At 42.0% G+C, this 23,849-nt stretch overlaps 1 protein-coding gene across 1 annotated transcript in view; it reads right to left on the bottom strand.

Moving 5' to 3' along the window:
* LOC109897857 (RNA polymerase II elongation factor ELL) overlaps positions 1 to 23,849 on the bottom strand; it is a 47,301-nt gene that overhangs the window by 18,938 nt on the left and 4,514 nt on the right. The window contains exons 2-5 of the mRNA XM_020492470.2: positions 11,050 to 11,094; positions 6,208 to 6,329; positions 5,054 to 5,217; positions 3,679 to 3,929 (exon numbers count right to left, since the gene is read on the bottom strand). Coding sequence (XP_020348059.1) covers positions 3,679 to 3,929; positions 5,054 to 5,217; positions 6,208 to 6,329; positions 11,050 to 11,094 — 582 coding nt within the window. The remainder of the gene's footprint in view (positions 1 to 3,678; positions 3,930 to 5,053; positions 5,218 to 6,207; positions 6,330 to 11,049; positions 11,095 to 23,849) is intronic.

Here is a 23,849-nt window from a genome sequence, read left to right on the forward strand (position 1 = left end):
GTGCTCACAGAGCCAGTAGGCTATTAAACACACAAACAAGCAACAGAAGCAGGATCTGTCTTATTTTAGTAGATAAGGATGATTTATAAAGCCAGGCACATTTAACAGTTAGGCTATTGATTAAAGACCTAATTAAGTTGGGGTTTCCTCTCTCCTCACTTTTCTTAGACAATTAAGGCAAGGGCTGTTGTCTCATCTCTATAACTCCGCTGCCGCCTCCGGTGCATTGTTCTCAATACCAATATGCTGGATACCTTTGCTATTATGCACATAGCAACAGGGTCTAGGAAAAGGCGCCAATTCAACAGCGCACCGACGTGTTTCAGAATCGCTATCAAACACGTCGAGAAAACATGTTATTTGTTGCGCCATTGTTCTTACATATAACCATATAAAACTCAGTAAACGTCCCTTGTTCAGGACCCTGTCTATCAAAGAATTTGTAAAAATCCACAGATCTTCATTGTAAAGGGTTTAAACACAGTTTCCCATGCTTGTTCAATGACCCATAAACAATTAATTAACATGCACCTGTGGAACGGTCATTAAGACACTAACAGCTTACAGATAGACAGTAGGCAATTAAGGTCAAAGTTATAAAAACTTAGGACACTAAAGAGGCATTTCTACTGACTCTGAAGAAAACCAAACAAAAGATGCCCAGAGTCCCTCTTCATCTGTGTGAATGTGCCTTAGGCATGCTGCAAGGAGGCATGAGGACTGCAGATGTGGCCAGGGCAATAAATTGCAATGTCCGTACCGCGAGACGCCTAAGACAGCGCTACAGGGAGACAGGACGGACAGCTGATCGTCCTCGCAGTGGCAGACCACGTGTAACAACACCTGCACAGGATCGGTACATCTGAACATCAAACCTGTGGGACAGGTACAGGATGGCAACAACTGCCCGAGTTACACCAGGAACGTACAATCCCTCCATCAGTGCTCAGACTGTCCTCAATAGGCTGAGAGAGGCTGGACTGAGGGCTTGTAGGCCTGTTGTAAGGCAGGTCCTCACCAGACATCGGCAACAACGTTGCCTAACCCACCATCGCTGGACCAGACAGGACTGGCATAAAGTGCTCTTCACTGATGAGTCACGGTTTTGTCTCACCAGGGGTGATGGTTGGATTGCCGTTTAAGACATCCTCCTCCCTCATGTCGTACCCTCCTGCAGGCTCATCCTGACATGACCCTCCAGCATGACAATGCCACCAGCCATACTGCTCGTTCTGTGCGTGATTTCCTGCAAGACAGGAATGTCAGTGTTCTGCCATGGCCAGAGAAGAGCCCAGATCTCAATCCCACATCTGGGACCTGAGCACGTCTAGGACCTGTTGGATCGGAGGGTGAGGTCTAGGGCCATTCCCCCCAGAAATGTCCAGGAACTTGCAGGTGCCTTGGTGGAAGAGTGGGGTAACATCTCATAGCAAGATCTGGCAAATCTGGTGCAGTCCATGAGGAGGAAATGCACTGCAGTACTTAATGCAGCTGGTGGCCACACCAGATACCGACCGATACTTTTAATTTGACCCCCCCCTTTGTTCAAGGACACATTATTCCATTTGTTAGTCACGTCTGTGGACTTTGTCAGTTTTTGTCTCAGTTGTTGAATCTTGTTATGTTCATACAAATAGCAGGTGACAGTGAGAGGACGTTTCTTTTTAGCTGAGTTTACTATTTCAGTAGCACATGTCTTAGTGATGGACTGTACCATCCCCACAGCCTCCACAATGGATCAGTCCACTCAGACAGGTGCCAATCAGACTGGTCTCTTGTACACAATGATCACCATTTTTTTTGCAACTTGCTCGACTAAAGAAATCTCGGTCGACCAACAGCCTATTGACCAAACCGGGTCAGCCCTAATTTTAACAGTGGCCAAGTAGACGACTGTGTCTCTGGTAGGCCTACATTATCAAAGTGGCCTACCATAAAAAAAACTATGCAGAAAATCCATCCCACAACATTTTAACATGGAAGTTGCTGTTCTATCCTTCAGGCTACATTATCAGCCAATGTGTAGTGTTCAATGAAGGCCTACATTCAATGAGACTTTTGAAAAAACATGCAGGGTTTGACATGAACCTGTCTATCCACTTGTCCTTCAGACAAGGTGGTGACTGAAAATGTTGTATTGTGTTTGATGCAAGAAACCACAATCAAATAAATGCATTAATCACATACCATCATCACTATAGAGTATATGACAAATGTACGCTACTCTGCGTATTGGCTACTTAGTTTAGGCAAGCCTGTCTAGAAATACAACAATACCCCTTTAATAAGACATAAAAAAGCTCTTGACTCACTTTTCAAAGAAGTCTAGGAATGTACACGTTTTGTGCTCTTGTAGGAAGCAACCACTCCCTCATTGTGACCAGAAATGAGCTATAACTGGAATAATAACTCATCAACTAGCAAAAAATACGAACATATGGCTACATGGAGCCTTAGTTTTAATCTCAAAACAATTGCATCTATTTCCGACCGCTTGTGCCTGTCAATGCAATAGAATCCAACTCCGACACACTCTGCAAAATCTCCTGCATTGTTAGTTTTGCATTAAGGTTGGATGATATTTGGGTAGAACACTACGATATGTTACTGCAGAGATCGCAATATCATCATTTTACTTCGTTAACAGGGACAAGTGTTTGAAGTTCAATCTCATGCTTCTCTGCTCGGGCTGGAATTTCTTCTGTGCGGCAGAATCGAGGGCTCTGCACGCAGGAACATTGTTTAGGAACATGCGGATGCCTTGGAGCAGGTGCCAAGGCTGTTGGATTGTCTGGCTGGCTTTAGGACCATGGAGAGTGCAGCTGCATTGACCTAAACCTGAATTGTGCGAGGTTGAAGATGGATAGCTAACTGCTGTTTGACTTGACAGGAAACTAAACGATTGTTTTTAATCCCAGCGCTCAGCTAGTGTGAAGCAGCTAATTGCTGTGTGGCATGCATTTGTCCTAAAATGTTATGCATCCCTTATCGACTGAGTTGAATGAAGCTACAGCAGCCAAGTTGATAATGTCTGGAATAATTTTTTCTGTTCTCGAAATCACATTTTAAAGCTGAAATCCTTAGTTGCTACATCCATAAAAAAAAAAATGAAGTATAAATAAATTACATTACCGCTTGATTCTTGATGAATATGAGCTTAGTTCAACTGTCGTATCCCATCAGAACCCAAAATATAAGATTGTTTATAAACAGTCATAAAATGTAAATGTAAACAAACACTGTATAGCCTCAAAACATGGTTAAAACTATCATTTTGATTTCATGAAAGGTAATTCCTTGCATCCATAGCGCTATCTATGAATTTGAATGGTTACATTTCTTCAGGCCCATCAATCAGATTTTTAGCAAACCTAAGCCCATTTTTTATTGTTTCAATTGCGTTGACTAGCTTTAAAACTGTATAGAAATGCAGTTCACACAACATTTCTTAGATTGGGGAAGAAACCACTGAACTAACTTGAATATTTTCCCTATGTTAATTTTCAAATGAATTTATTTTAATAAATTAGGGCAGATACAAATTAACACAATGCACACAATGCATCAATTTTCAAAGCTATTTGTGATACCCCAAAAACCCATGACTGGTTTTTGGTCCCCCCCATTAAAAGAATGTATAGAAAGCCCCTGCCTATGAGTCTGACTGACTTGACTAACCTGTTGCAGGAGGCTGTCAAGAGAGTCTTTGTCGAAGGGCAAGAGGCCGTCCTTCTGCAGGCGCAGGATGAGCTCCGGCTTCCTATAGGGCTTGAGGGCCAGCAGGTGGGTGAGGCGCTCCCTCAGGGGCCTCTGCTGCGCCGTGCTCTTCTTCCCCGTGCTGCTGGAGATTATGACAGGCCGCGACGTCCGCCGCGACGGAGCGATGTCAGACAGGCCAGGCGCTGGTTTCCGGATCTGCACCTTCTTACCTGAGAAAAGCAACATTGTTGTGTGTAAGAAAGGTTGAGCCTTTGTGACATCTAACCATGAGAGGTTGGGTTTGTTATGAGAAGTTCTAGGGTTATCTGAAGTTCTCTTCAACAGATAAAAGAAAACTCCTATCAGGGTGAACTTTATGAGAGAACCTACGTTGTCTAGAAAGTTACCACAGTACAATTAGTTGAACGAGCTGCTTCCTGGCAAAACAGCCACATTAATCAGACATCTGTGAACCTGTGATGGTGTTTGTGGTGACTGGGCAGTTGGTTCGTTTGAGTAAGAGACGTAACTGTGTGAAGCTCTGAGCACCTAACCATCCGGCCAGCCCAGTGGGCCCCACACAGGGATCCATGAGCATGCAATTATCCCTACGCTGTGAGCTCAGCCATTTTCACCAGAATTAAGGTCATACGGAGATAGAGTGTGACTAAGGCACAGCTTGGGACTCAAAATAAATTAAACCACACTGTTTCTGACTTCCTCTCCAACAAGTCAATTACAGCGCATCCTAGAAGCTTAAAAAAAAAAAATGCATAACAGAGATTATGGTGTTTCGGTTCTAGGTACACTTCTACTTCATTTCTGTCCAGGGCTACTATGGTCTTTACTGAAGTGAAGCAGAAACAGTTTCAGTATGTAGCTCTCCTGAGACTAGTAAAAAGCCCACAGTGATGTTCACTTGAAGCAGCCATGCATGTCTCTGTGTGTGCTCGTGTGTGTTTTCAGTGTGGAAATACAATCTCTAGACTGGAGGCGGCTAAAACTGCCACTGGACAGGGCATCACTAGGAGGACGAAGAGCTCCTTGACTGATGCGGAAATAACACCATATTGAATTATAGCCTAGCTGATGAGCCTGCCACTGCTCTGGCTCACTGTCACGGGACCCAAACACGCCCTAATATGAGAGAGCTCACCATCAGCATTCACCCTGGATTTGAACCGACATGAGGGAAAGTGTCACAAAACAAAAACAGGAATGCAAAGCCTCTTTCTAATACAGTATACATATATCCTAGACAGGGCTACAGGCCTTTTAAATTAGTAGCCTGTGTTCTGTTTGACTGAGGGCCTGTCCACAGCTGAGTGTAAAGCGTAATGTCGAAAGGCCTTACCCACGTATCTCCCCCCAGGCTTGATGACGATCGCACCCCTGCTGCGGGTCTCCTCCTCTGCCTGAGCCATGCTTTGCCTGGCCTTCTGATAGGAGTCGTCTGTGGCACACACAGTGATCTTGTCCTGGATCCCACCCAGGCAGTCCAGCTGAATGCTCCCTTCACTGGGACAACAGAGGAGAGGGTTACACAGACACAAAGACCAACAGGTCAACTCACTCCCACGCTTGGGGAGTTTCTCTTAGCTTCCCTACAAAAACTTTGAGTAGACACATCCAAATGGCATTAGCTTAGTTTGAGGAACATGTAACGAAAACAGAAACAAAATCAGTGCCGTTACTGTTTTTTTTTTAATGTAACAATTTAGCCTTTCTTTATGCTGCCAAACTTTCCTTGTGCTAATATTCATGACATACCACTGCCTTGAGTGCACCATCATTTGATTGTCTATTCAACTGTGGATTCCCACATTATCAAACCAATGTTGCATCAAATCCTATTCTTTCCTGGTTTTCCCTGCCTTTGATTCCTCCTCACGTTGATGACGGTTTGGCAGGGGATATAACGGAATTGGCAGCCCTCAGTGGCTCTGCCCCGGGTTTATAGCGGAATTAGAGGCTCATGAGGATCCAGGTCGATGGGTGAACTCCAGCCGACCCAGTCTCTCATTAGAAATAGTTGAGGACATGGGTGTTATAAAACTAGAGTCAGAGCCAGGACTCAGTTCCTCTCCTTCCACCTCCATACGCAGACATCTGGCCCAATTCAATTAATTTGCTCAACATTTGTCTTTGATCAGACTGGGAGGCAAATAGGACAGAAAGCACACGAGAGCAGATGGCACTCACTCTGCACCAAAGCCTGTGATCAGGAAGTTCTCCTCCAAACATTTACCAGAACTCTCCAAATCCAGTTCATCTCTTAACCATGTTAACAAACTCCTCCGTATGCAAACAAACAGTCACTCAATTTAGCCTGTCCAAATAGACTTTTTCAAACCTACTGACAGAGTGGAGTCATGGTAGCTTCATTCCAAAACAGGATTCATTTGAAATAAACTGTTTGCATGCATCAATGCTTATTATGCATGTATATGAGTGATGAATGTCTCATATGTCAAATAGGATGAGGCCAGTGCCTCTGCGCTCACTCACCTGGTGATGTATTGCTGAATGCAGTCGAAACTTCCCTGTGGGTTGTCTCTACCAACATTGGACAAGTAGAAAGTAAACGTCCGCAGCTCATTTGGATTTTCCGACCGTGGTATTGAGATTTTCTGTGGACGGAGGAGAAAATGATAAATCAACGGCCTACATTCTTCACAAGAGTGCATTTAAATTATCAATATAGGAAAGGTCATCCATAATCTGTTCCATCCAATACATCCAGCAGCTGATGTCACAGATTTAGAGAACAAATCTAACAGTCTTGTTTGCTGAACATCTCACTCAACCCAACTATGTCAGTAGGGTGTTTGGGCCACCGAAATCCCGAACAGCTTAAATGCGCCTTGGGATAGATTCTACAAGGGTTTTGAACTATTTTGGAAGGATGCAACACCATTCTGCCACAAGAAATTCCATCATTTGGCGTTTTGTTTATGGTGGAAAACGCTGTTTCAGGCACCGCTCCAGAATTGTTCAATTGGGTTGATCTGATGGCCGACACACACACCCTTTGAGAGCCCTCTTTCAAAGTCACGGAGATCTCGTCTTCTAGCCATGGTAGCCCAAATAATGGGCAACTGAGAATTTTTATACATGAAGCATGATGGGGTGTTAATTAACTCAGGAACCACATCTGTATGGAAGCGCCTGCTTTCAATATACTCAGTATCCCTCAATTACTCAAGTGTTTCCTTTATTTTGGCAGTTACCTGTATGTGTACTGTAAAAACAAATGTACAGTATAGGTAGGTGTCTATCAGGCTTGCATGGTGGCGATGTGGGAGGATGATGAGTAACAGGGTGAGGCTTGAGGCTAAAAGATGGGAATGCATAGCTGAGCTAGGCTAGTCTACAAGTCCCCACTGATCTGTGACAGTCTGCTTGTTTAACTGGTAATGTAAGTAAATGTAACAAGCAGTAAATTGTTACACATAGGTATTTCTGAAGTAGTCAAGCCTAATTGCTCTACTACTCCCACGTTACAGGTGTAGCTTCTAGGCAAACTTGGGAATGAGTGAAATTACCACCTAGACTACTGCCCAGCGCGGAGGCCTCTTAATCACAGGGTTCGTAGCTGGCCCACACATCTGAGGGAAAATAATTAGCCAAACACTGGGCTGCTTTTAAGAGACCCATGTGATGCAGATGTTGGGTTTTCTTGTAAAATGGATCCCGATTCCAGTATCACTATAGACAGGTGATGGTTGAGCTGTCAAAAGTTCAGTTTTCAGTGAAACACCCTGTAATCATCTTCAAACAACAGTGAGTAGGTTAAACTGGTAGTGAGAGTTTGGAGAAATGAAGACCGATGTTAAAGCCATATGCCTCTCTCTCCTACAATGGAAAACAAATTCTAGAATTTGGGCCTGGACTCCCATGAGGATTTTAGTTTTTTTTAAACCTACGCCTGCTGGGGTAGAGGGTAGTTGGGTATGTGAGCAAGTCTGACTTGTCTAACAGGAGTGGAGCTCCAGGCTTGAGAGAAGAACAGAGTGTTGGCTGGGGTAGAGCGAGGCATGGCAGGGGAGAGGGTGGTGTTGTTGGGAGTTCTGGCAGGCTTGCTGAGCAGGATGACCCCTGGCTTGGTCTGTTGGCTCCCTGCAGTGTTGGAGAGCTGTGACCCACTGCTCCTCTAACACACTGGGGCTGATATACTCAAAGACCGCCATCTCGCTCTCTCTGCCTCTCTCGCTAGCAGCCCAACTCGATTTACCCAAGGTCCTAACACGTGTGGAGCCTGCAGGTGGCCAACTATAAATAAACACTGGGCTCTCGGTTATGTGAGACGCTCAGCCTCAGCTCCAGTACAAACCTGCCTTTTATGCTCCACATGAAGAGATCTAGCCTTTCACAGTGTGGAGTTATCAACCCATTGCCTTGTGTGTTTATAAGAAACTCTGAAAGGGATTAGACCCATTATTGTAATGTCCAATTGAGGTAGCCTGGATATTGCAATAATCTTACTTCGCAAGAAGAAAACAAACAGGACAATGATCATGCTTCCTCATGCAAACGTTCAGCTGAATATGATCAATTCATCATTTCCTGATCATGCTTCCTCATTCAAACGTTTTACTGAATATGATCAATTCACCACTTCCTGATCATGCTTCCTCATTCAAACATTCCAATGAATATGATCGATTCACCACTCTCTGATCATGCTTCCTCATTCAAACGTTCCAATGAATATGATCAATTCACCACTTCCTAATCATGCTTCCTCATTCAAACATCCGCTGAATATGATCGATTCACCACTTCCTGATCATACTTCCTCATTCAAACGTTCTGCTGAATATCATCAATTCACCACTTCCTGATAACTGAGGTGACTGCAGATGTGCACACCAGACACCCCTCTCATCAGTAAGACTATGTCAATCTCACACACACTTTACAAGGGTAGTGAGTGTGTGTATATGTATAACCTGTGATGATTAAGAGGCAGTGGGACTCACTGGAAGGCAAAGGAGGGGTGAGTCAGTCTGACACAGTACAGGATTACAGAGTCGGGCCCCAGCTGTGAATGTGGGCTGATTGAGGCTCCACGCAACAGATGCCCTGAACCCACTGCAGGCAGGCCGGGGCCAACCAACCAACAGTAATGCTGCAGCAATGGGCTACTGCTTGAGCCTACTGGCAGTTATGTATGGACACTGGAACTTCACACAGACGTTACAGTCAGGTGGTGAATTACTACCCTCTCAAAAATACTTTATCAACATGAAAACCAGCGAGCCTCAAACCCACACTACAACCAGACAGGTCGGAAGCTGCCTTCGCTCAGAGGAAATGCCAAGCCAAAAGGATGCATTTTATTACCAAAACATGCACTCAAATGAGAAACAGGGAGCATGGAGAGGGGTAGTCCATCCTCAACAAAAAGCTGAATGAACAGCACACTCCAGCGCACCCTCTCCACCAGACAGACACGGTCACCCACCCTACCCCCTCTTCCATCTGAAAAGCAAATGGATTTTAACAGCTATTTCCAACCCCCTTTCCTCTCTGCCTCCAGCTCCCCTCATCTTTTGCACAGTCCTGCAAACAAAGCCTCTTTTCAGGCCAGGGGCACTGGAGAGGACTGGCCCTTCACAGCAGCTCCTCCTTAGCGCTGTAATTAATGAAACAGCTGAGGGAGAGGCCGTGCAAAGCAGGAGGCATTCGTCGCTGACACAAGCCTGTCCTCCTCGCCAAATACAGCCAGACATACAGCCTGAGGAACACTGACACACACACTGTCGTCCACCCACACAGGATGTTTACCATCCTTGGCCTGTTTACCTTTCCTGACTATTCTATGAGCTGGTTCTATTATGCCACCTTGACCCTGGAAGTGACTGAATGAAAGCTCTGCCAATATGAATGAATGTAAATGCTATGGTCACACTGAGCAGCCAACACATCATTTAGCAGCAAACCCCCTCACTCCCCCGCTCTCATTAGCATTCCGGTGAACTAATAGAACAGGTTCCTATCCGGCCCAGCCATGATTCAGCCATTAAACACATGCATAATTCAGCACTTCAAACACCCAGTAAAAACACCATATTTTCTAACCATCTGATCTCTCAAGTTGATGGGAGCAATTACTGATACCTCCCGCTCCCACTAGAAGCATGAATTGGGGGGGGGGGGGGGGGGGGGGGGGGGGGACAGGCATCTGATGAAGATTTAACTACCATATGAAAAACGCAGACGCTTTAAACACTCTCCAGCTTTATCAAATATTAGACTGAGGCTTTCAAGTGTTAATGTCATGTGTACAAGTACAGTGAAATGCCTTTATTGCAAGTGCTAAACCCAACAATGCAGAAATCAATATTAATGTAGTACTAAAAATAACATAAGGTAGAACAAAAACAAGAAAACAGGGAGTAAGCTATATATAGGGTCAGTTCCAATACCATATTTACAAATGGTTAATTAAAAACAAAAACATGGTCGTGCATTGCTTCAAATGAGAGAAAAGACTGTTCAAGACATTTAAAGCACAATCCAATGGCACTGAAACCTCTCACTTTGTAACCACGTTAGACACTGGATTGCATGTGACCCACCTACCTTCTGTACACAGTACTGTTCAGACAGCTCGCTTAGCTTTAGCTTATCTAGGCCTAAACAGTACTTATTATCCAAACAATGTAAATTGGACACATTAGCAACATCTGTGGCACCGCTCCAGTTTATGTTCTGATGTCTGAAATGAAAACAAATCTAATCTACACTGTCAACACTTCAGTGTAAATGTCACTAACAAACTGACACACATTAGTGAGGGCTTGTTTGATGGAGAGATGTTGGACCAGCAGCATTAAATGTCTGGAATGCATACAGTGCTGCTCATACTGAGAATGACAATGCTCGCCTTGAAGACGTTTTTTTTTCTTCTACGGGCTAATTTGTACAGGCTGATGCTGTCCATAGTAGAAGAGCATGTGATGGGACTTGTCTGGGTAGTGTGTCCAGACAAGTTCCTTGTCTCTCAGACAGACGTTCTGTCCACCATGTGAGGGGAATATCTAGGCCTGCTAGTACAGCAGCTCTTGTCCAGCTCAGTGCAGATGTAATTGTAGCCACGCATGTCGCTGCCAAAATATGACAGGAAATCTAATCCTGCCAGTCGCTCGCAGACAACACAGCTCACTGCAGCTACAGAGGCCGTCTAGTCAGTACTTGGTTATACACACACAGAACACAGTCCCTGAGTTAATGCTTTACCAATAGAAAAATGTAATCTGTGGTGCAAACTCATTTGCAGACAGTGATCACATAATTTTACTGCAAAATATAAAGAGTTGTTATTTATAACTGAAATGCACTTACCCCTTGGTTTCCAGTAAATCGGATCAGCGGTTGTGAAGACAGGTCCTGAGAGAGATAGAGGACAAATAAACAGTCACATTGAAAACTGATCCTACTGAACAAGTGGATTTAAATGGGTCAAACTTCATAGATCCTGCTTGGTGGGCAAAAAAGAGGAGCGTTCAGTAAAGCCCATTCAGGAGACAGGCACATTAAACAGTATAAACACTGTGCATTACAATTGAAATCTAACCACATCCAAATGACCACCGGATTACTATGATGAATATTTAACTAAACGTACAGAAACCAGATAAGTAATCTGGATAATCTAGCTGTCCTTTATGATGGGACTAATCTGTCAAGCAGCGTCACCTTTCCCACAGCAGTAACAGGTGAGGAAGTAGTTGTTCTCCCATATGCATACTACTCACAGTGGACCGCTGCCTGCATGGAACTTTTTTTTTAAATGGTCCTGTTTGGATGAGGTAAAAGCCTTCTGTATTTCATATCAAGCACTCAATTTACAGAGTTTTCTCGAAATTGACTCGCTGTGCTGCTCCAACTAACCTCCCTAAAATGTCAAGGCCTTGCCATCACTCAACATATTAAAACAGTCTTTAGAGGGTGACAGGATAGAAATGCAAAGCAAGCAGCAGGCCATCCACGTCAATCAGCTGCGCTCCCTTCCCTGTTTTCATATTTCACCTACATAGGCACACAGGCAGACAAAAAACTCACATACACAGGCATTTCCTGCAAAACAATCTGTACACAAAAAGAAGCATGCCAGTTGTGCTGCAGTAAAATAAATGTGTGGTGTCCTCATTTGTTTTTCATCACTCAGACTATTCAGTGCTCCGGTAAGCAGTTGGTACACTGCCAGCCAATTAGAATGGTGTTCCTGGTGCTGACAATTTTGTTGTTGATATTTCCCACTGTTAGCAGCCACCAGATGAGGCCCAGATAAATATGGTGAAGTTGTGGGGGACAAACATGAAATAAATCAAAACTCCATAGATGTTTGCAAAGCACTTGCATAAAATCAGATGAGCAATGAGCATAGGACTTGCCTGATCAATGTACTCAAGAGCACAGCCAATCATATACATTTCATAATGACACAGGCAGACTAAAGGCAGACTATTCACACAACTGAGTTGTGTGTATAGCCATGTGAATTACCACACAAAAAGCCTAACACACAAAGAACAAATATTTGGTCACAACTACATTTTTAAGTAATGTCACTTTGTTAAGTAACAATGTGTACATAAACTTTTATCCATAGCACTGCGGTTCTGGAATGCCATCAGTGTAGTCATCTACAAGCCTTACCGTGTCCGAATGTGTGGAAGAAAAATAAGATGGTTTAAGAACAGGCGCTGGCGTTGAACTCAAAACAAGTTACCCCTTTCACCTAAGGTAAACCTTTTAACCTATTGCACAATGGGTTACAATGTTAAAGAACCCATGGTCTGCAGTATAGCAGACCACTGGGCACATCAGCGTAGAGCTTACTCTATCAAGTCAAGCAGACAAAGCAATAAACACACCACTACTGAACAAACCATTGATTGCATGATAGGAGACTATACAGGAGCAGAACATCATTTACTTTAACAAATCAAAAGTTACTTGTCACATGCGCCGAATAAAACAGGTGTAGTCCTTACCGTGAAATGCTTAATTAGAAGCCCTTAACTAACAATGCAGTTAAGAAAATATTTACTAAATAAACTAAAGTTGAAAATAAAATAGAAAGGCACACAAAACAATGAGGCTATACACAGAGGGTACCAAGTCAATGTGCAGGAGTACAGGTTAGTCGAGGTAATTTCATGTAGGTAGGGGAAAATTAGGTAGGGGAAAATTGACTATGCATAGATAATAAACAGTGAGTAGCAGCAGTTTAAAGGGGGGGGGGGGGGGGGGGGGGGTCAAAGCAAATAGTCTGGGTAGCCATTTGATTAATTGTTCAGCAGTCTTATGGCTTGGGGGTAGAAGCTGTTAAGGAGCCTTTTGGTCCTTGACTTGGCACTCCAGTACCGCTTGCAGTGTGGTAGCAGAAAGAACAGTCTATGACTTGAGAGACAGGTGTCTTGGGACAATTTTTTGGGCTTTCCTCTGGCACCACCTAGTATATAGGTCCTGGATGACAGGAAGCTTAGCCTGGGCTGTACACACTACCCTCTGTAGCGACTTACAGGAATTGCTGGCTAGTCTAGGAGACTAAGCACAACATGTTTTCCACTAATCATAGCCAAGCTTCAAGAAGGAACATGCCTGACAACTCTGACAAGCAATAGAGGAAGTCCCTCTGGTTTCCTTCCTCATTGACACTTCTGGAGATCACATGTGAACCAGGAAGAGAGGCTAGCCTGCCCGGAGCACAGAGGAGCCTTTGGAAAGAGTAGAGTGACGCTGCCATTGAGCAGATGGTGGCACTGCAGAACATCCAACGGCTGACACTGAGCCCACTCACACTGGCAGATGTGAACATGGCACATTGTGAACAGGGTAGCCCCCTGGTCTGTGGACTTTCCCATTACCCAATGTAAAATACAGGTTGAAGTTCTATAAATGTATTTGCGGTCTGAAAGTGTATTCTAATCATGGATGACATTTTGACATAGAAAGGTCAATTGTGTGTTCAACCACATCCGTATTATAGGGCAGATTCCGACCAGAGTTAAGTTCACATAATCGAAGGCAATTCCCTTTATGCACCTTTTTCTCCAAGTGTATTCTGACCTTAAATTTAAGCATGAGATACACATGCTTTTCAGTGGCTATTTGTTTTGGGTGGAGATCAAAGTATTTAAGGTATGGCGGAGGTGTCTACAGATGCAACGTATTCTGACCTTGACTTAATTCCCCTCATAATTCCACCACCTTTACGCACAATGAATAAGGTCGACCATCAGTTATACCAACATACATTATTAACTATCACTTTAGTGGTAGTTTCCTTACATTTTGCATTATTCCATTACAATGTTAGTTTACCTTTCTTTCCTCTCAAGTTTGTGTGGTTGTGCTCAATTCAAAACATGTAAAAGCAATACATTTCCTAAGTCTGAAACGGGCCCTATGTAAGTAAGGTGCTAACTGGCTGAACTTGCTTTTTATGATGAATGCAATTGGGCATAAAGAACACAATGCACAATGTATCAAAACCAATTGTGACTGGACGATTTGGAGTGGAATACGTGATGCAACATGAGAATTTCACAAGTAATTTCGAATCCCATAGTCTTTGAAACATGCATGTCAAATTTCAGACAACAGAATAGAGATCTTTTCCTAGTACAACCCTGGCCTTTACTGGCTAGTCTAAAACCCAGACCTAGGAACCTGAGCACTAAGTCTGGGGAGGATGTCAGATTCTCTAGGACATTTGGAAAGGGGAACAATTTTTATCCAGGGAGGGTCTTCTTCACAGACAACTCTACCAACAAACCATGAGTTCAGGTATGCAGGGCTTAAAATAAAGGCGGGAACTGTGCTCATGTTTAGCTAGGGTAACAAGCGAATACAGCAATAAAGTCACAGGTGACACGCCTCTCATTTCCAACTGACGCCAGAACTTCTACAGACGTGTAAGCTGGAATATTGGTGCATTGCGGGAGGCAACCAGTCTGTAGAGAGACCATTTCCTGAGATCTAGTTTTACCCAGACCTGTGCTCAATCTGAACCAGCCAGCCATTCAATGGAGCCTGCACATTCCGTCAACCCCACCACTGCAACGTAAAACAGAGTACCGAATTTAGCTCCCCCTCCCCCCCACTGACATTGTGCAACACTCAGCCTGTTCATTTGAATGGGCTGCTGATATGCCACTATTCTCTGGGACTGGAGCCAAGAATGTTCCACAGAGCTAACCGTAGGACAGCGTATGGCTCCTGAACGGGCCATGGATGTTCACAAAACTGGAGAACGGCCACCAGCTGGTGTCAGGCAAATAAGAGAAACCTCAACGAGTCTAAGCCCAAGATTATTCTGGGGCATACCTTGGCATGACGAAGATTAAGCTAGAACAGAGAGTTGGGGTAGGGCTGGGCAATAAATATAATTATTTAGACTCATTCAAATATATGCTTCTGCGCGATTCCAAATGCCTGTATCGCAAGAATCAAGTTATATATATATATATATACATACACACACACACACACACACACACACACACACACACAGAGTGTTTATGACATGTTCTCATGTCTTTTTGGTCTTGTCTCCTTCGCTCCCTCTGTGCACCTTTCCATTTTCCCCAGTGATCTGTATATAATGTCTCCGCCCTAACAATAGGAGTTGTTTTCCCAAATGAGGGAAGGCAGGCAGCAAGATTATGTCTAAAATAAGCCCATAGAAACGCATTGGGCTTATTTTGGACACATTTTGGCGAGACACACACACCCACCAAGCCGGTCCCCATCATTTAAAACAAAGATGAGAGATCACTTCTTCCTCTCTGACAAGTGGTTTCAAGATGCTATTTGCGTTGGAGGTTTGGTCCAACAGAATTGGTCGTATGGACACAGAAACAGACTTTATTTTACTGTAATAGAGCATAGAAAGGCTAATAATACTCTTTTTATGTCTCAACTGCTCAAGTTGCATGCAGACACTACCAAAACAGGATTATCAATTAACATTTAATTCTGGAAAATGAATGCTCAGTTTTTCGCACAGCCACATCCCGCAAGCAGCATTTTAACTGTTTTACTGTCTAGTCTGTTTTATAAATGTGCAATAAGCATAAAACACAATTATATAAAAGGAATTGGCAACTCGTTCCCATTCTGAGAAATAAGGTAGGCCACTTGATTTCAACGTCTGAACAAAGTGGACAGGCTAGCATGCTGTTCAAAAAAAGTTGGAGACGGACAGAAGGGTGTGTACATAAATTAAACTTCTGCCTTGTTAGCTAGCAAATAGATCCAAATTGGCTAAACATTAAATAAATAAATAAATAAATAAATAAATAAATAAATATATAAGCTGGCTACTTACTAGCACGTGCATTATGCATGGTTCTGGTCATTTAAAAAAAAAAAATGCATATTAATAGACTGAGTTTGAAAGCCAGATCACTGATTACTATAAAAAAGGTTGAACTATTTTGATAAAATAATGAATTGTTAGTGGGTATTGTGGTTGTGGAAGACTTACAGGCCACTTCAGAAAGTATTCATACTCCTTTCCTAATTCCATATTTTGTTGTGTTACAGCCTGAATTCAAAATGGATTAAATTGATGTTTTTCCTCAACCATCTACAAGCAATCACCAGAATTACAAAGTGAAAATGAAACACACAAATCTTATTTACATCTGACTCTTTGGCAGCGATTACAGCTGTGAGTCTTTCTGGGTAAATCTCTATGAACTTTGCACACCTGGATTGTACAATATTTGCACATTATTATTTTAAATTCTTAAAGTTGATTGTTGATCAATGCTAGACAGCCAATTTCAAGTCTTGACATACATTTTCATGCCGATTTAAGTCAAAACTGTAACTAGACCACTCCGGGGGATTCAATGTTGTCTTGCTAAACAACTCCAGTGTATATTTGGCCTTGTGTTTTGGGCTATTGTCCGGTTGAAAGGTGAATTTGTCTCCCAGTGTCTGTTGGAAAGCAGACCACTAGGTTTTCCCACAGAATTCTGCCTGTACTTAGCACTATTCCATTTCATTGTATCCTAAATAACTCTATAGTCCTCTATAGTCCAGATGACAAGCAAACTCATAACATGATGCAGCCTTGCTTATTGAATTTGCCCTAAACATGACACGTTGTATTCAGGACAATAAGTTAATTTCTTTGCCACATTTGTTGCAGTTTTACTTTAGTGCCTTATTGCAAACAGAATGCATGTTTTAGAATATTTGTATTCTGTACATGCTTCCTTCTCACTCTGTCAATTAGGATAGTATTATAGAGTAACTACAATGTTGATCCATCTTCAGTTCTCCTATTACAGCCATTAAACAAACTGTTTCCGTTGGCCTCACGGTGAAATCCCTAAGTGTTTTTCTTCCTCTCCAGCAACTGAGTTAGGAAGGATGCCTGTGTCTTTGGGTGTATTGATACACCATCCAAAGTGCAAAAAATATCACCATACTGAAAGGGATATACAAATGTTAATTTTACCCATCTACCAATAGGTGCCCATCTTTGCGTGGCATTGAAAAACCTCCCTGGAATTTGTTTGCAATTCACTGCTCGAATTATGGACCTTACGGGTAATTGTATATGTGGGGAACAGGGATGCAGTAGCTATTCAAAAATAAAATGTTAAAACACTTGTTGCACAACCTGTGACGAACAAATGTTTACTTCTGAACTTATTTAGGCTTGCATAAAGGGGTTTAATACTTAGACAGCTTTTCATTTTTTATACATTTGTAAAAAAATATTCAAAAACATAATTCCACTGTGACAACTCCAGCCACTTTAATAATGGGAATTGATGGGAAATGTAAATATATCACTAGCCACTTTAAACAATGCTACCTTATATAATGTTACTTACCCTACATTATTCATCTCATATGCATACGTATATACTGTACTCTATATCATCGACTGCATCCTTATGTAATACATGTATCACTAGCCACTTTAACTATGCCACTTGGTTTACATACTCATCTCATATGTATATACTGTACTCGATATCATCTACTGTATCTTGCCTATGCTGCTCTGTACCATCACTCATTCATATATCCTTATGTACATATTCTTTATCCCCTTACACTGTGTATAAGACAGTAGTTTTTTGGAATTGTTAGTTCGATTACTTGTTCGTTATTACTGCATTGTCGGAACTAGAAGCACAAGCATTTCGCTACACTCGCATTAACATCTGCTAACCATGTGTATGTGACAAATAAATTTGATTTGATTTGACATTATGGGTTATTGTGTGGAGGCCATTGACAACATCTCAATTCAATCCGTTTTAAATTGAGGCTGTAACATAACATGTGGAAAACGTCAAGGGGTGTAAATATTTTCTGAAAGCATTGTACTGTATATTTAGCCTAGGTATAATTTCACAGGACTTGAATTAAGATTGACTGAAAAGCAGTGCATTTTTACCTTTGATTTTACAACAAAGCATAGAGAATACAGATATCATAAATCCATTAATTTAAAGGGAAAAAAATGTACATATGATTTTTAGGCTATAATCACCCAGCCCTAAATTGAGGGATGGTGATCCTTCAACATTCAACTGTTGTTGGCAATTTAATGGGTGATTTGGACACTGGGAAGTTCTTGACGTGCAGATTAGTTGGCAAAGTGTCAGCTGATCTGCATGCAAAGAGATAAAGCAGATTACATGCACAGACCGTGCCAAAGTAAAAGGCACAGCACAATGTTTTCACCAGTGCTTTCCCCTTTTAAAGTTAGGCCTCTAGTTGGATTAGAGTCCTGCAATAGAATAGTGAGTTCTAATCCCCATCCACAGGACCTGCCGGTAACCAGACTATCCAAGGACTAAAATGTCACAGGGTCATTAGGAGACCTAGTCCTAAAACACTGCAGGTGGCACATTTTCACTGTGCATTTAGTACCAAATCAACATGCCTGTAGATAATCTCAACAGTGCATAATCTCAACAGTGCAGTGATGAGACTTCCCTCACCTCTCCGGTTCAAGTTTGAAATTGAATGTAGCATCAATGCTCACAAAAATCAATCATTGCATTGGCTTGAAATCACGTCAAAGGAGTCCATATTGGCACAGATCTTTGAAATAAAAATGTATTGTTTTTAAACAGAAATCAAGTTATATAACTGCCAAATGTATTAAACAACATTAAAACAGCTAAAATTATGATTGACTGCATAAGAGGCTGTCTCCACATGGAAATGTGTTTTAGAAATATCACAGTGGCGTAGCACCAAAGTTCCAATCATTGGGAAGATCTGTGTAACACTAAACACACTCAGGTAGTTTAACAACAGCTGTCTGCAGAGGAATTGATCAAAAATTCCATAAATGAAAAGTTGCAACGTGAAGGTGAGAATTTCTATAAAGCTTCTACAATCATCTTAAATTGGAACTTGATGTAATCTACATATTCTTTAAATAACTTTGAGAAATCACCCAATGACACCAAAACACAACAGTTGAGAGTTCCAGTTGTAGGTAGGAGCGAGGGAAAACTATTCAGCATGTGACAAAGCACCAGCCAACTCAAACTTGAAATATCAGCGCATGTCAAATCAAATGACCATACAAATATGTGACATTAACTAAACCTGTGACACGAGTGTAAGAACAGACGCTGTTATAAGGATAACCCTGAACTTTCCAGGACTCCTCTATGAGGGGGCCAGTGGAACGGAGCGGCTCCCCACGTTGGCCCAGGGCCTGGGACATGGTGCTAAGATCCACCAACCGCTCATTTCCACACACAGTGATGGCACCGGATCAGCACTCAGCAGGACAGGACATCATCTGGGGCAGCTCCCAACACTTGACTACTGGGAAATTCACAGCGCAATGACTAGACACATGAGACCTAGCAAGAATGCAGGTCAGCTCTGTACACAGTGATACCAGACCATCCAGTGTGACTAGCCCACGGGACTGAGGGCCACATCATCCATGACATTTGAGTCATATTTGGCTGTGGTTATGATCTCGCTAGCTAGTGCCCCATTCGTTCTGTTCAAACTGGGGAGTCAGCATTACATAAATATCCATGGCACCAGGGGCCTAAAATATAACCGCTGCGTACATTTTACACTAAATATCTGAGCAATTTTAGAAAAGACTGCGCACGTACAAAAATAGATGTATAAAATTGCTGCACGCCATATATACACATATTTCCCATTATAAATCAGACCCATCCTGAAATTGTGTGCATGAACGAGCATTAAAACTCAGCCTGAAAAATGCCCTTAGATGCTGTATACTTTGGAAGAATTGGAATTAGGCAAAGGATATTTTTTAAGGAAATACCAAGGAATAACTTGATTAAATATCTCTGGAGGTGTTGAGAGAATGTTTTAAACTTAGTGACATTTGCTGTATTTGACTTTCTGAAAGAACAATCTATTGCAAATTGTGATCATTTCAATTCACTAATGTTTTGCGTTTACTTTTTCTAAATATGCTGCACTGCCCACATTTTCTAGCACGTCTACTCAAAAAAAAGAAGTAAAATTACAGTAGGCCTACTTAGTGGTTCATCTGTTAAATTCTACTGTATACTATAAACCGTGCTCCCTTTTGGATGCATAGCGCAAAATACTTGTTCAACACACAAAAAGCTTAATTCTCTGAAATTTTGTGCACAAATTTGTTTACATCCATGTTAGTGAGCATTTCTCCTTTGCCAAGATAATCCACCCACCTGACGGGTGTGGAATATCAAGAAGCTGATTAAACAGCATGTTCATTATACAGGTGCACCTTGTGCTGGGGACAATAAAAGGCCACTAAAATGTGCAATTGTTGCAACAATGCCACAAATGCCTCAAGTTGAGGGAGTGTGCATTTGGCATGCTGACTGTAGGAATGTCCACCATAGCTGTTGCCAGAGAAGCAAATGTTAATTTCTCTACCATAAGCCGTCTCCAACGTCATTTTAGAGAATGTGGCAATACAGCCAACCGGCCTCACAACAGCAGACCACATGTAACCACGCCAGCCCAGGACCTCCACATCCGGCTTCTTCGTCTACGGGATTGTCTGAGACCAGACACCTGGACATCTGGTGAAACTGTGGGTTTGCACAACCCAAGAATTTCTGACCAAACTGTCAGAAACCAAGATAATCTGCATGCCCGTTGTCCTCACCGGGACCTGACTGTGGTTCGAAAATATTCACCTTCTATGGCCACTGGTACGCAGGAGAAGTGAGCTCTTCACAGATGAATCATGGTTTCAACTGTACTGGGCAGATGGCAGACAGCGTGTATGACATCGTGCAGGCGAGCAGTTTGCTGATGTCAACGTTGTGAACAGAGTGCCCCATGGTGGCAGTGGGGTTATGGTATGGGCAGGCATAAGCTTCGGACAACGAACACAATTGCATTTTATCAACAGCAATTTGAATGTACAGAAATACCGTGATGAGATCCTAAGGACCATTGTCATGCCATTCATCTGGCGCCATCACCTCATGTTTCAGCATGATAATGCACGGCCCCATGTCGCAAGGAACAGTACACAATTCCTGGAAGCTGAAAATTTCCCAGTTCTTCCATGGCCTGCATACTCACCAGACATGTCACCCATTGAACACGTTTGGGGTGCTCTGGATCGACATGCATGACAGCATATTCCAGTTCCCGCCTGTATCCAGCAACTTCTCACAGCATTGAAGATGAGCAAGAGAACATTCCACAGGCCACAATCAACAGCCTGATCAACTCCATGCAGAGGTGATGAGCTGCATGAGGCAAATGGTGGTCACACCAGACACTGGTTTTCTGATCCACGAACAAACCTTTATTTTTTTGTAAGTATCCGTCCTCCCATTCATGTGAAACCCATAGATTAGGGCCTAATTAATGTATTTAAATTGACTGATATCCTTATATAAAACTGCAACTCAGTAAACTCTACAATTTCAAATTTATATTTTTGTTCAGTGTAATAGCATACTACAGACACAATTAAATGAGATGAGTATGGTAATTTCTTGCAAGTTAAACAGTCATCGGGAATATGAACCCATTAATGACAAGAAAAAGCAGTGAGGAATTAGTGTAATGTTATGAAAATATGTATTATGTTTATTCATAAAACATTGTTTACTTGCGATATTAGAAATGACAGTAGGCTATTCAAATGGAAAAGGTATATAGTCTGTTCTACCGTTAAACTGTGCTCAGGATCAGATAGATCAAAATACTTAAAATGGTTTATATTTAGTGTAAAGTGGACCCAATTAAGAGAGAGATGGCACTTTGTAGGCCTATATGTTACTTCAGGAGTATGAAACCATCAGTCAGAAAAGATGAGGAATTTATTCTGAAATGATCATGGAAATTAAATAGATGCCCATTTCTAACTATTTTAGTATGCAAAAATGCCCCAAAATCTTAGCGCCTCTCACTAACAGCAAATGTTTGCATCTTATTATATTTCCCCGTTTTTTGTTATGAATAAGCGTGTGGTCATATCCCCCATTTTCTCACAATACTAAGCTACTTGCAATGCAATACTTCAACCAATAGAAACGGTGCATACACATGGTCTAGAGTTAATGCGAAGCACATTCTCACGTCAACTTTTGCGTGAAAATTGGCGCACATGTTTTAGGGTACATTTTGTACGTACGCACTGGACACCTGCACAAAACCTGTACCAGTCGCTGTTACTTAAACCTACCTTGAAGCATCACTGAGCACATGAAACACAAACTTCCAATGTGCGTTCTTTGTCAATTAAGCAAATTACATTTGAGTTTCAGATAACACAATATATGGGATACAGTTACAAATTTGGTTTCATCCAAAGCGTGGGAATTTTTGTTGTAAAAACAGCAACAAGATGTAAAAATATACATTTAATTTAGTCTTACTTCATGGGATGATTGAGCAATTGGGTGGAAATTGTGTATTCCATTCTTATAAAGACATATTGCCAGTGACAGAATTGAAGGCTTTCACCAGGAGAGGTAACAAAAGCTCATACTAAGTGGGATAGAGGACAGCTCTCATTTAAGCTCAAACAGTTCCTTGTCTCTGGTGTCAAGGTGAAAAAAAATTAGCAGAGCACTAATGTCACTCCTTGTGCCCGTCAGCAAACTAAAAGGCTTTAGCCTAGACGGAAATGCTCCACAAAGACGAGGCTAGTTTGTGAAGGAACTTGTATCAAATATCTCTGGAAGCCTACTAGCAAGACTGGATCACTTGTGAGAAACACAAAATGTTCATGTTGTATGCTGAGTAACTTAATGTGTAAAAGTTTTGGCTAAGCTTTAATGAAAACCTCATTTGAAATTAGAAACACTTCTGTTCACCCTTGTATTATACATTGAGCTAAATGCTCTACACATACCAGGGGCCTGAGGGTTGATGTACTGTTTAAGGAATGTAATGTAAAAATTCACTGCCTGCACAGAATCCAAGAATAACCTGGCCATTACCTAACCCACTGACACCAAAAGGCATTGGGCCAAAACATTAGTGTCAATCATACCACAGAGGGACACCAAGTTCAACTCTTTAAATCCATTTAGCTGAAATAGCACATTTTAGGAGCCATTTTAGCTGCCAATTTTAGGTGCCATCTTAAAGGTTCTGGCATGATTTGATACAATGACTGCTTTTCTATAAAAAGGTAACTGCTGAAATAACTTGAGGCATCTGGCAGCAAAATATACTTAAACAGAAACAGACAGCCAGTTAAATAAACACTGCCTATCAACAGAAGATTGTACAGTAATAGGATGTACAGTAATAGGATGTTCTGAAAAGGTCTTGGACCGGTATTCAATTCTTTACAACAGGCTAGTCGGACAATAGGGGAAATCTAGGCCAGAGAATTACTGATTCCTCATAAGAAAATGGTTGTGTTACAACACTTCGCACAACATTAATTATTTTCTGGATCAAAAAGGGGTTTAGGTGGTGGGTCTGGCAGGTGGCGTGATCAGCACATCTACATTTTACAGGATCCATTTATGGCTGTGTAAAGAATTTTGTTCATTTTTAAAGACAATTTTCTAAGATTCTACATACTCTGCCAAGGAGCGGAGATAAAATTGTATAGTTTTAAAGCTAGTTTCCTGACATCCTATGAATTTTGCCATAGCTAATGCGGTGTGCTTTTGCTC

Source organism: Oncorhynchus kisutch, linkage group LG10, assembly GCF_002021735.2.
Source record: "Oncorhynchus kisutch isolate 150728-3 linkage group LG10, Okis_V2, whole genome shotgun sequence".
Classification (NCBI taxonomy): Eukaryota; Metazoa; Chordata; class Actinopteri; order Salmoniformes; family Salmonidae; genus Oncorhynchus; species Oncorhynchus kisutch.